Source organism: Heteronotia binoei, chromosome 1 (genome assembly GCF_032191835.1).
Source record: "Heteronotia binoei isolate CCM8104 ecotype False Entrance Well chromosome 1, APGP_CSIRO_Hbin_v1, whole genome shotgun sequence".
NCBI classification, from domain to species: Eukaryota; Metazoa; Chordata; class Lepidosauria; order Squamata; family Gekkonidae; genus Heteronotia; species Heteronotia binoei.
The window spans coordinates 261,682,959-261,696,451 of NC_083223.1; the positions used below are offsets into that span (position 1 = coordinate 261,682,959).

General features: G+C 46.0%; 1 protein-coding gene across 1 annotated transcript in view; it reads left to right on the forward strand.

Moving 5' to 3' along the window:
- The window catches only part of CADM3 (cell adhesion molecule 3), a 255,110-nt gene that overhangs the window by 217,886 nt on the left and 23,731 nt on the right, over positions 1-13,493 (forward strand). The window contains exons 4-7 of the mRNA XM_060254893.1: positions 2,443-2,580; positions 4,405-4,575; positions 10,585-10,675; positions 12,797-12,966. Of these exons, the coding sequence (XP_060110876.1) occupies positions 2,443-2,580; positions 4,405-4,575; positions 10,585-10,675; positions 12,797-12,966 (570 nt within the window). The remainder of the gene's footprint in view (positions 1-2,442; positions 2,581-4,404; positions 4,576-10,584; positions 10,676-12,796; positions 12,967-13,493) is intronic.

A 13,493-nucleotide genomic window follows, 5' to 3' on the forward strand; every position in this document is an offset into this window, starting at 1 on the left:
GGCCTAATATGCAAAGGAACTCCTGCTAGAATTCCACTGCTGGAGATTCCAAAAACCCTTGTTACCTGGACTTCCAGGGCAATCTCTGGCTTTCTGCTTAGATGAGTGATGGAGTTCTGAACCTCTCATGTTGAATCTTTCACTTGTGTGGCTGCAGGGGTGGAGTGGGAGCCACAATTAGGGTTGCCACCTCTGTTTGGGGCAATTCCTGGAGATTTGGGGGAGGGGTCTGTGGAGGGAGGGATACCATAGAGTTCACCCTGCCCTCCGAAGCTGCTCTGTTCTCCAGGGGAACCGATTTCTGTAGTTTAGAGATAAGTTATTTATTCATTTAAGACATTTTATGCCACTTTCCCACCTCATCAGAGTTCCAAAGGCAGCGCACATAAGAACAGTTAAGCAATTCTAAAGCAACCCTTTCTGTTTTAACCTAATGCGATAAAAACGTGTCAACAATACAGGAACCTGGGAGGAGTTACAATTCCTGGAGATCTGCAGGCCCCACCTGGAGATTGACATCTGCAGATGCAATTAGGGTGGGTAGGATGGTTATTATAGAGGAAGAGGAAGATCCCGCAATAGAAGGAGACCATGGACTCCCAGGCTTCCAGTACATAAAAGCCTACTGCTGGCCTTTGTGGTCTTCCAGTGCAGATGTATTGGCACCTTTAGGATGTCTGCGAGGCTTCCGCTCTATGGCAAAAGCTTTTGCATCGCTTGTCTGAACCTTCCACCTGGGTATAGTGAAAGAGAAAGCGGAACAGACCTCTCAGCCAATGGCTCCAGAGTCCACTGTGGAATGAATCCCAAGGGGATAGTGTGGACTATACCCAGAGCTTTTTTTTGTAGCAGGAACTCCTTTGCCTATTAGAAGAAGAGAAGAACTGCAGATTTATACCCCACCCTTCTCTCTGAATCAGAGACTCAGAGCGGCTTACAATCTCCTATATCTTCTCCCCCCACAACAGACACGCTGTGAAGTGGGTGGGGCTGAGAGGGCTCTCACAGCAGCTGCCCTTTCAAGGACAACCTCTGCGAGATCTATGGCTGACCCAAGGCCATTCCAGCAGGTGCAAGTGGAGGAGCGGGGAATCAAACCCGTTTCTCCCAGATAAGAGTCCGCACACTTAACCACTACACCAAACTGGCCACACCCCCTGATGTAGCCAATCCTCCAAGAGCTTCCAGGGCTCTTAGTACAGGGCCTACTGTAAGCTCTTGGAGGATTGGCTACATCAGAGGTGTGTGGCCTAATATGCAAAGGATCTCCTGCTACAAAAAAGGCCCTGACTATACCACTCTGAGTTACCAACGGGGTTGGCATAATGCTTCCTGCAAGTGGAAAAATAACCCATGAGGGCAGAAGTTCTAGTAGAGCCTGATCTCTGCTTAGTTTTCTGCTTGCAGAGAGGTTTCCTATGAAGGCAAGAGTAGCAATTTTAAAAACGTGATCCTCAAGTTGCATCATCTATAGCAGCCTCTGGATTCAACCACTTGGGGGACAGAACTTTGGTTAAAATAAGGCCTGAGGTTCCTTCCAGGGCATTGGGGGGGGGGGGAGGCGGGAGCGCACAGGAGCAGAACTCCACCTGGGCTGACCAGGGCTTTGGTTGACATGCTGGGAAAGATATAGGAAGGCATCTTTAAATGCCTCCCCAATGGCTTCAGCCTTCCCCAAGCGTGCCCGCTGCAGTGAGCATGCAGGGGAAGGCACGGGGGAGCTCCTGCAGGACTTTTTCTATTTTTTTTTTTAAAGCCTTGGTCCAGGGATGGCTAAATAGGTCTTTCACACCTATTGTGTGGCTCTCGAAGCCCCCACCACCCCATTGGGTAGCTTACGGAAAGTATTTGTCTCTTTAAATCACTTCTCCAAGAGAAGGCAGCCAGCAGCTTGGAGAATGCATTGAAAGTTAAATTTGCTTTCTTTCCACCTTCCCCTCTCCATCTATTTTCCTTCCTTCCTTCCCTCAAACATCTGACGTTCATGACTTGCAGCTCTCAAACATCTGACATTGATTCTATGTGGCTCTTGCGTGAAGCAAGTTTGGCCCTGCCTTGGTTCCTTCCATTCCTGCAGCTGAGCCAGCTGAGCCGCAAAGTCCAAGAAAGTCTGTCTTGGAAATTCCTGGAGATTTTGAAGTGATGCCTGGGGGGGGGGGGGTGGGCAGGGTTTGGGGAGGAGAGGGACCATCGTGCCATAGAGTCTGCCCTCCCAAGTGGCCATTTTCTCCAGGGGAACCTGTTCCTGTCATCTGGAGATCAACCGTAATTCCAAGAGATCTCTGGGCCCCACCTGAAGGCTAGCAACCCTAAATGAACTGCAGACCTGTAACACTGTGGTTTGGGTAGCTGCACTAGAGTGCCTCTGGTTTGTAATATGACTGTGAATTTTTCAACCAAGCCACTAGTCCTCAATATTGGAATCTTTCTCTTTGTTTGCAGGAATTCCACGGAAGCCCCAGATCTCTGGCTACAGGGAGCCTCTTAAAGAAGGGCAGACAGCCAAACTGACATGCGTCTCCTCAGGCAGCAAGCCTGCAGCTCAGCTCCAGTGGCAAAAGGGGGGCAAATCACTGCTCGGTAGGTGGCAAAAGACTGCTATTTCATTCTGAGCAAGCAGCTAGAATGTAAGAAGAGCTGTGCTGGATCAGACTCAAGTTTTGTGCAGCCTACAGTTCCTAGTCTGTCATCCCACCATATCTGTCTGTCATGTTGGTCCTCAGGTAGACTGCCGCTGAGCCTGGAAGCTCCATTTAGCTGTCATAGCTGTCAAAATCACCCCCCCCCTTTTTGAAATCCAGTTAAGACCATCAGTGTATTTTGTGTCAGTGAGTTCCATAAATGTCTGACAAAGGGAACTTTAACTGTCCAAAGCTCATACCACAAAATTTTTTGTTCAAGGTGTTTCTGGACTCAAATCGAGCTCCCATGCCTGTAATAAGCAGTGAGGCATGCCAAGTGCCAAATTTCTTGCCAGGGTGAGCCACCTGCTGGCCCCAGACTATCAGAAAAGGAAGCTTTTCTAAAACTTAAAAGAGCTTAAAGAAAGCTTTTATTTCCATCCAGACTGTCAACAGGGTCACAGATAGAAAAACGGTGTGCTTGGGGATAAAGAGGAAGGGAAGTGTGCAGCCATGGCGTTTTGAGAGTTTAAAGCCTAAATGAAACCCGACTTGCAGCAAATTCTGAAATCACAGTGGAGTTGCCGGGTCCGACTCAAGAAATATCTGGGGATTTTGGGGGTGGAGCCAAGATCAAGGGTGTGATAGGCATGACTGAACTCCTAAGGGAGTTGTGGCAATCACATTTAAAGGGACTGCACACCTTTTAAATGCCTTCCTTCTGCCAGAAATAATGGATAGGGGCACCTTATTTGGGGGTTCCTAGAACTGGACCCCCTGGCCCAATCTTTTTGAAACTTGGAGGGTGTTTTGAGGACAGGCACCAGATGCTATGCTGCAAATTTGGTGCCTCTACCTCAAAAAAACAGCCCACCCGAGCTCCAGATACCCATGGATCAATTCTCTATTATATCGGAATCGGTCTCCATAGGGAATAATGGAGTGCCCAGCAGACATTTCCCTCCCCCCCCTTTTCGATGACTCTGAAGTGGGAGGAGGGCCTCCAAACCAGGAGATCCCCTGCCTCTAACTGAGGATTGTAGCAACGCTCAAGGAAACCACAGCAGATAGGTTTACAAACACTCTACAACTGCTGTGAATGATTTCTATGATTCATTCTTAATCATTCCATGTAACATCCAGACATATTCTCCAAAATTCATAGCTGCTGTCTTGTAAACTGTAGCCGGCATTCTGATAGATCGCACCCTGGACTTTCCGTGGCATTGATTTACAAGAATATCAGCGGTGACATGAATCTTAGGTTATTTTATGTTTCCGGTTTCCTTCGTCCTGGCCACAACTTGCGTCGGAACCTGAGCTCTACCTTCTCTATTACATAGCAACAGCTCTCTACTCTCAAACCAAGGTCAGCATCACAAGTAGACGCGCGGAACGGACTGTATTGGGACTGTTTCTTTAAAAGGAGGCGGACGGTTTCAGTCCTTAGAGAATGTTTTTGCAACAAATTGGTTTGTGAATTTTGGAGAATATGTCTGTATGTTACATGAAATGATTATGAATGAATTATAGAAATCATTCACAGCATTTGCAGAGTGTTTATAAACCCAGCTGGAGATTGGCAACCCTAGTCCAGTAGGACCTTGAAGACTAACAGAATTTGTGGCATGGGGATGACCTTTCGGGAGTCACCGCTCACTTCTTCAGCTCCTTTGTCAGTCATGAGATCTGAGAGGATACATTCCAGCCCTGGAATTCAAGGTCTTCTGTCTTCCTGTCTCCTTCTGCTACAGTGACTAATGCTGTCTTGCATCAACAATAGGTAAAGATCCCGAGGTGGCAGAAGACAGCAACGGGAAGACGTTCACTGTCACCAGCCATGTCGACTTTGATGTCACGAAAGATGACAATGGCGTGGACGTCACCTGTACGGTTCGTCATCCTTCACTGCCAAACTCAGCCACATCGACTACTCTGAAGATAGAAGTCTTTTGTACGTCATTGTGGGCCCGGAGGAAGGGTGGGGGCAGGGGCAATGATTGCAAATGGTGCTAGGCCCCGAAACTCAGTGGCTACCAAGATAGGATTGGGGAAATACCTGGAGATTTGGGGGTGGAGCCTCGAGAGAGTGGGAATTGGGGAGGGGAGGGATCTCAGCAAGGTACAATGTCATAGAGTCCACCCTCCAAAGCAGCCATTTTCTCCAGAGGAACTGGAGTCTGGAAATCAGTTGTAAAAGCGGCTCCACCTGGAAGTTGACAAGCCTACACCAAAAGCATAATGTCTTTCTAAGAGAACAAGAGCCTTGTTCACATTTCACAGAAAAGAGAGCCAGTTTGGTGTAGTGGTTAAGTGCGCGGACTCATCTGCAAGAACTGGGTTTGATTTCCCACTCCTCTGCTTGCAGCTGCTGGAATGCACTTGGGTCAGCCATAGCTATTACAGTTGTTGTCCTTGAAAGGGCAGCTTCTGGGAAGAGCTCTCTCAGCCGCACCTACCTCACAGGGTGTCTGTTGTGGAGAGGAGAAGGAAAAGAGATTGTAAACCACTCCCAAGACTCCTTCAGGTAGTGAAAGGCAGGGTATAAATCCAATCTCCTCCTCTTCTCTTTCTCCTTCTCCTCCTCCTCATTCTCCCTCTCCCTCGCCTCCTTCTCCTCTATGCATCTTTTTGTAAGAAAGAGCATTCACATGTTCACATTATATGTGAAAGTGGGGACCAGTGTCTGGATAACACATTGCATTGTGAAACACATAGGAGTCAAGTTGTACCTTTAAGAAGTGCACCTGCATTCGAAAGCCTACATTCTGAATAAAACTTTGTTGGTCTTAAAGGTGAAACTTGACTCTTACTTTGTTCTGCTGCTTCAGACCAACACGGCTTCCCACTTGGATCCATCTACATTGCATTGTGGATACATTGAACATAACAGGAGAATTACTGAATGCATATATAAAGAAAAATCAAATATACACTGTATCCAGATTGTACCTGCTTTCACTGTAACTTGGGAACAGGGTTACTGGCTGCTGATCTGAGTAATATTATCTTGGATCTCAGCAGCCAAAATGATGTTTGCTAAAACGTTAAGAATTTAACTATCAGATGATAGATTAACAGTGTTTGGATAGCTGTTAAATTGTCTAAATAGAGAGGGTCTGTTCAGCTGAGTCCTGCTTAGGGTTACCAGCTCTGGGTTGAGACATACCTGGAGATTTTGCAGGTGGGAGTCTGGGGTGGGCGAAGTTTGGGGAGGGGGGACCTCAGCACGGAAGAAAGCCATGGAGTCCACCCTCCAAAGCAGCAGTTTTCTCCCAAGGAATTGATCTTGGTCATCTGGAGATCTACTGTAGTAGCAGGAAATTTCCCGGTGCCATCTGGAGTTTGGCAATTCAATATGAGACAAGTGGTACCCATCCTTGCAAATGGTTGGAAACCTTTCTTGGAAAACTTGGGTGACATTTGAAATATATAGAGAATTCTTCTTCTCAGCTATAACCTGAAATCCTCTGATCTGGATAGACCAATCTCATTAGATTTCGGAAGCTAAGCAGTGTCTGTCGGTAGAGCATGGGCAGAGTGCAGAAACAGGGAACAACCACCAGGTCGACGCGAGGAAAGAATATGAGCCACACACCAGCACCTTGTGTTAGATAGTGTATTTACAACTATATACAACAGACGTGGTGCGGTGAATACCATATGCAATACTCAGGATCAAAGTGCTTCGCCAGGAACTCGTTCTCACAAGAGAGAGATATTGTCTGGCACTGCACTCCATATATACATTGGTCAGCCAATCATAGCAGTCCACAAATATGCTGGCTTGCAGTAGGTGCTTTCCCCAGATACAATCCAGCTTCAACCGGCCTTCTTCCAAGGTTGCTCTGGTCTGAGCTGTCAGAAGCTGTCATAATAGATGCACGTGCTCTAACCATGCTGTATCCATGCTGTGCACTATGGAACTCATATACTGACAGTGTCTGCCCTGGCTAGTATTTATTTATTTACCTTCGATTTATATCCCGCCCATTCCAAAATGGACTCAGGGCAGGAAACCTCCAAGGAATACCAGGGGTGTGACGCAGAGGCAGGCAATGGCAAACCATCTCTGAAATGTCTCCTGCCTTAAAAACAAGTCTAGCTCGCCACCTAGTGGTGCATAACACTAAAAGTGTTAGAACTTATCGCTCCCGGGCAATCTTAGGATCCCCTGGCTATGCTACTCACACTGCCTTATGATTATGATTAATTATTATAATCTGAAACGTGATTCAGGCTGAGTAGCCCTGCGGTCTGAAGCAGCAGAACAAAGTTGGAGTCCAGTGGCCTCTTTAAGACCAACAATGTTTTATTCAAGGTATAAACTTTTGTGTGCGTGAAGAAGTGGGCATGCACATGAAACCTTATACCTTCAATAAAAATGTTGTTGGTCTTAAAGGGGCCACTGGACTCCAACTTTGATAGCCTGAAATGTATTATGTTTTTGTTACTGGGTATAGATCAATCTTTCAACGACAACAAAATCATGGAGGGCAGGCCTCTTCTCAAAAGAGGCATTCCTTCTTCCACACACAGAAGGGAATACTTCTTCTAGCATGAGTATTGATGGACATAATAGAATAACAAAGCATGGAGTTCCCCCCCTTCCGACCCGTTGTTTAGTCACATATAAATGTAGGCGGTTTTTATTGACCCACAAATTGATTAAAACTCTTGGATGATTAATCAGCAAAGTAGAAAACTGTTAACAGATGAAAAATACATACCCTGTTTAATCAGACCACCATTATTTCCTCTCAAAATAATACCTTATAGACAAATATTTTTAAGAACTGCAGGAGGCATGGGCCATCTCAGAAGCAGCATTCTCGTCGCATAGGACCTGATGTAGGCTTCCTCTGTGTGTTTTTTCTTCTCAGCTTTTAAATTCATATTTAAATTTAGGCAGATAGAATCAGTTAGTAAATCAGTTAAAATAACTGATTAACCAAACGAGGCCATTTTAACTGGGTTACTTTAAAGAAACCTTTTGAATGCCACAAGAAAAGGATTTGACCATGGCTTCGTCCATTCTAATTGCTCCGTTTTGTGGATCCAACTCCAGTTGTAATCTATTACATTTCCATTGGTTTTGTAAATTTGGATATATACAAAGTATTTTAACAACATGTCTTTAAACATGTGCACTTCAAAGAAGACTCTCAGCTTCTTCCCCGTTCCCCATCCTTGTTATCTCTCATCTGGGCATGCTGTTCTCCCGTCTTTCTTGCTCTCTTTCCTCTCAAACTAATCTTTTTAAATCTCACTCTTTTTTTCATGATTTCTCAGCCTCGTTCCTTTTTTCATCTCTCCGCTTCGCAAGCTTAGAAGACTCTTCCTGCCATCCACCCAACTGGCATCTCATCTTCCTTTTGTTTAGGAACTTATTGAAAAACGTTTTTCTCTCCCTCCTGATTCTGCTTTGTCCTTCCTTGATTGACATTTTGCCAACCGATTCCTCCCTTTTCCCTTCTAATCCCCCTCCTCTCATGTACCTAGATTTATGAGATCGTAAACCAATAGATAAGGCTGTGTCATCTGGAACTCTGGTACCAAAGCCGTGGGTCCAGCCTATGGGATGTGAGAGAGCGGGTGAAAAGGTCTGAGGCAGTTTCCTTCTGGACAGAGGAATGGACAGAAGAATATCCGGTCCCTCCACTTTAGTTAGCCTCTCCTATAGACGTTTTGTACCCCAGACACCACAACCAAATAAAAAGGGAGACACACGCTTTAAAATAAAGATTAGTAGCATGTAAGCTATGTGCTCCCTCAAAGTCTCTTATTTGGAAACCTGCTACACAAGGGCTGTGAGGTAAACAGAAGAAAACAGGCAAATGTGAAGTAAAAAAGGTAAAGGTAGTCCCCTGTGCAAGCACCAGTCACTTTTGACTATGGGGTGATGTTGCTTTCACAACGTTTTCATGGCAGACTTTTTATGGGGGGTGGTTTGCCATTGCCTTCCCCAGTCATCTATGCTTCCCCCCCAGCAAACTGGGTACTCATTTTATCAACCTTGGAAGGATGGAAGGCTGAGTCAACCTGAGCTGGCTTCCGCTGGGATAGAACTCAAGTTGTGAGCGGAGGGCTCCAACTGCAATACTGCAGCTTTACCACTCTGCGCCACGGGGCAGCAAAGGCTTATTGAACAGAAAATAAAGTATTTAATAAATATTCTGTGTGGATAACTTAAATATATAAAGTAAAACTGGCTTGGAATGAAAGTAAATAACCACTGAGGGGAAATTTGATTCCCTTTTCTCTGGGCAAGGGCCTCAGCAGGTTTGAGGCTGCTGTTTTCTCTCACAGAATATCTTTCCACAGAACCTGCTCACTCCAGCCAGGAATGATGGGTCCTTAACAGGATGCTCATTTACCCAACAAGAATGAACTTTCTTCCTAAAGCCAACCCCCAAACCCCAACTAAAAAGCCAAATAAAAAGCCTGGCTAAGCCGACAGTCCTTTCCAGAGCCACGAAAAGTAAAAAAAGGTCCCCCTCCCCTCCATCTTAAACTTGAAAGCCTCTCCCTTGTGGTATTCATGGGCACTGAATGGCTGACAATCACTTGGATTTGTGCTAGGGTTGGCAGATCTGACTCAAGAAATATCTGGGGACTTTGGGGGTAGAACCAGGAGACTCTGGGGGTGGAGCCAGGAGCAAGGGTGTGACAAACACAATTGAACTCCAAAGGGAGTTCAGGCAATCACATTTAAAGGCCTTTTAAATGCTTTCCCTCATTCCCTCTTGTGGATCAAAAACTGGCTGAGTAATAGGAAGCAGAGAGTGAGTATAAATGGGCAGTCTTCGCAGTGGAGGACGGTAAGCAGTGGGGTGCCGCAGGGCTCGGTACTGGGTCCCATGCTCTTTAACTTGTTCATAAATGATTTAGAGTTGGGAGTGAGCAGTGAAGTGGCCAAATTTGCGGATGACACTAAATTGTTCAGGGTGGTGAGAACCAGAGAGGATTGTGAGGAACTCCAAAGGGATCTGTTGAGGCTGGGTGAGTGGGCGTCAACGTGGCAGATGCGGTTCAATGTGGCCAAGTGCAAAGTAATGCACATTGGGGCCAAGAATCCCAGCTACAAATACAAGTTGATGGGGTGTGAACTGGCAGAGACTGACCAAGAGAGAGATCTTGGGGTCGTGGTAGATAATTCACTGAAAATGTCAAGGCAGTGTGCGTTTGCAATAAAAAAGGCCAACGCCATGCTGGGAATTATTAGGAAGGGAATTGAAAACAAATCAGCCAGTATCATAATGCCCCTGTATAAATCGATGGTGCGGTCTCATTTGGAGTACTGTGTGCAGTTCTGGTCGCCGCACCTCAAAAAGGATATTATAGCATTGGAGAAAGTTCAGAAAAGGACAACTAGAATGATTAAAGGGCTGGAACACCTTCCTTATGAAGAAAGGCTTAGGGCTCTTTAGCTTGGAGAAACGTCGACTGAGGGGTGACATGATAGAGGTTTACAAGATAATGCATGGGATGGAGAAAGTAGAGATAGGGGCACCTTCTTTTGGATCTTATAGGATTGGACGTCCAGTCTAATCTTTTTGAAACTTGGAGGGTATTTTAAGGAGAGGCACTGGATGCTATGCTGAAAATTTGGTGCCTCTACCTCAAAAAACAGCTTCCTCAGAGCCCCAGATACTTAAGGATCAATTCTCCATTATACTCTGTGTGAATTGGTCTCCATAGGGTATAACGGAATGCCCAGCAGACATTTCCCTGCCCCCCGTCCCCCCCCCTCCCGCTTTCTGATGACCCTGAGGATTGGCAACCCTGATTTGTGCAAGGCCTAAACCATAAGGATTGGCTCAGAGGTGGGACTTTTAACGGCAATTGCCGCACCATGTTTCATACCCTGGGTCCTGTTTGACAGCTCAAACTCTGAGGGTTGCATGCAAGGTGATCGATGGCCAATCTGAGGGAACCATTTGGTGTGTCTCTGTCTCTCCAGATGTGCCTGTCGCTTCGATTGAGCCCCAACCCACGTACCCACGAGAAGGAGACAACCTGAAGCTGTTGTGTGATGGACAAGGCAACCCAACGTAAGACTTATCTCCTCCCTCTTTCTATCATACACCCATCCAGATTGTTTTTTTAGCAGGAATGCAGTTCTGGATGGCTTGGTGTCAAGGGCCTGTTATGCAAATAAGTGCCTGCTGGGCTTATTCTACAAAAAAATGTGTGAAACAATGGTGATGACAGGGGTGTGGCCTAATATGCAAATGAGCTCCTGCTGGGCTTTTTTCCCTACAAAACAAGCCCTGCATTCACCCATCCAGATCAGTTCTTACATTCAACCTGAGAGAAATAGATTTTCACCCCCTCCCATCCTTTGGTGGCAGAATTTCACTCTGCACAATATTTATTCATTCCGGAATCGGACTGTGCACAGTTGGCTGCTGCGTTCGATTCCCACCACACTGTTCTCCTTTATGTCCCTTCAGCTCCCATGTGCATTGATATAGGGCTATAAACAAAACAGAAGCAGTGGGTCAGATCCGGCAGGTTCTTTCCACAAATCATGGCTCTCTCTTCTCATGCATGAAGCCTTCTGCTAGAAGCAGGCAGACAGCTCTGTGTGAGTGAGGAAAGGACATCTGTTAATGGAGTGGGTCCACAGGATCTGACCCAGCATCATCATACATAGAATTATGCCCAAATTCTTGGGGTCTCTGATGCTTTCAGGGCATACATTTGAACTCCTGTAGACTGTGAAAATACCCTACCCCAAGACTTTTAGGACAACCACCTGCATAACTTTTGGACTTAGTTTTATCAATGCATACCTGCAATCTGGGCTTTTTCTGTAGAAAAAACCCCAGTAGGGACTCATTTGCATATTAGGCCACACCCCCTGACACCAAGCCAGCCGGAACTGAGTTCCTGCGTGTTCCTGCTCCAAAATAAAGCCCTGCATGCAAGTAAAGGAAGTGGAGGGAGGGAAATTGTGCAAAGCCCACGGAAGTGAGGATGGGGCAGTATGGCATGCAACCTTTGGAGAGAGGCCTTTTCTGCCCTGGCCGCAGCCTGGTGGAATCAGCTCCCAGTAGAGATCTGGGTTCTATCTGAATTGTTATCTTTTTGTAGGGCCGGTAAGACGGAGTTGTTCCACCAGGCTTTCGGTTGAGGCAGCGGGCATCCATGATACATCTAAATTGGCCTCCCTTGCTATGCTGCTGTGCTACTGAGCTGTTATAACATCTTTCTGGCTTATTACTGGATTCAGCCCCCACTGAAATTTAAGTACCTCTGTTGACTGATCCAGGGCTTTTTTTAGTGGGAAAAGCTGGCAGGAACTCATTCGCATATTAGGCCACACTCCCTGACATCACCGCTGTTTTGCACAAGGGGTTTTTTTTGTAGAAAAAGCTCAACAGGAGCTCATTTGCGTATTAGGTCACACACCCCTGACACCAAGCCAGCTGGAACCACGTTCCTGGGTGTTCCTGCTCAAAAAAAGCCCTGGACTGATCTATAGTCCTAATGGTCTTAATTATTTATTGCTAAATTGTTTTAATCAGGGCTTTTGGGGTAGAAAAAGCCCAGCAGGAACTCATTTGCATATTAGGCCCCACCCCTGACATCACCATAGTTTCATGTAGGGCCTTTTGTTAAAAAAGCCCAGCAGAAACTCATTTGCATAATAGGCCACACCCCCTGACACCAAGCCAGCCGGGACTGCGTTCCTGTGCATTCCTGCTCAGAAAAAGTCCTGGTTTTAATGTCTTAAATGTTGTACTCAACCCTGAGCCCATTTGCAGGAAAAAGGCAGGAAATAAATAAATAAATAAATAAATAAATAAATAAATAAATAAATAAATAAATAAATAACACCATAGAGCTCGCCTTCCAGAGTGGCCATTTTATCTAGCGTTGGCAAATACCTGGAGATTTGAGGGCGGAGCCTGGAGAGGGTGGAGTTTGGGGAGGGACTTCAGCATAGTACAGTGTCCTCGAGTCCATCTTCCAAAGCAGCCATTTTCTCCAGGGAAACTGATCTTGCTCACCTGGGGATCAGTTTTCATCCCAGGAGATCTCCAGCCACCACCCGGAGGTTACTCTGCATCAAATAAAGCGTTTTAAGCCCAAATTATATATCAGGGTCCCCAGATACTTAGTCTTGCAGTTGTGGGATCTCTGAATTGGTCATTCTCTCTTCTCAGCCCCCAGGAGTTCATTTGGCGGAAGGAGGGTATTGACACGCCCTTGACAGTGACCCAAGACAATATGCTGCTCATCCCCTCTTTGAACAAAAGCGACAGTGGGACCTACATCTGCAGCGCCACCAATATCATGGGCACCTCAGAAGCGAGGTACAACCTGGCTGTTAATGGTAAGCATTGTTCCACAGTGCCCTCTGCTGGCCGGAGGCCTTTTTGGTCTGACCAAGTCTCTATCTTTTCCATCTTTCTTTTCACGATATAAGGAGTGCTTTCTTGAGCTTTCTACATGTCCTCCTAACGTCTTCTTGGATGATTCCCAGGACCAGAGATTATAAAGACAGTCAGATGATATCTTGTTGAGAAATGTTACTGCTTGTTTCTTTTTTAATTTTTTTTTTCAGATTTGCCTCCACATTTCCAGTAGGTTGCTCCAGATGTTGGTTTTAGGCAGGGCTTTCTTTGTAGAAAAAGCTCAGCAGGAACTCATTTGCATATTAGGCCATACCCTCTGATGTCACCATTGTTTCACACAGGGCTTTGGGGGTAGAAAAGGCCCAGCAGGAACTCATTTGCATATTAGGCCACATCCCTTGATGCCAAGCCAACCGGAACTAGGTTCCTGCATGTTCCTGCTCAAAAAGAAAAAAAAAAGGCCCTGGTTTTAAGCATAATTTAATGGCAGCAATAAATTGGCAGG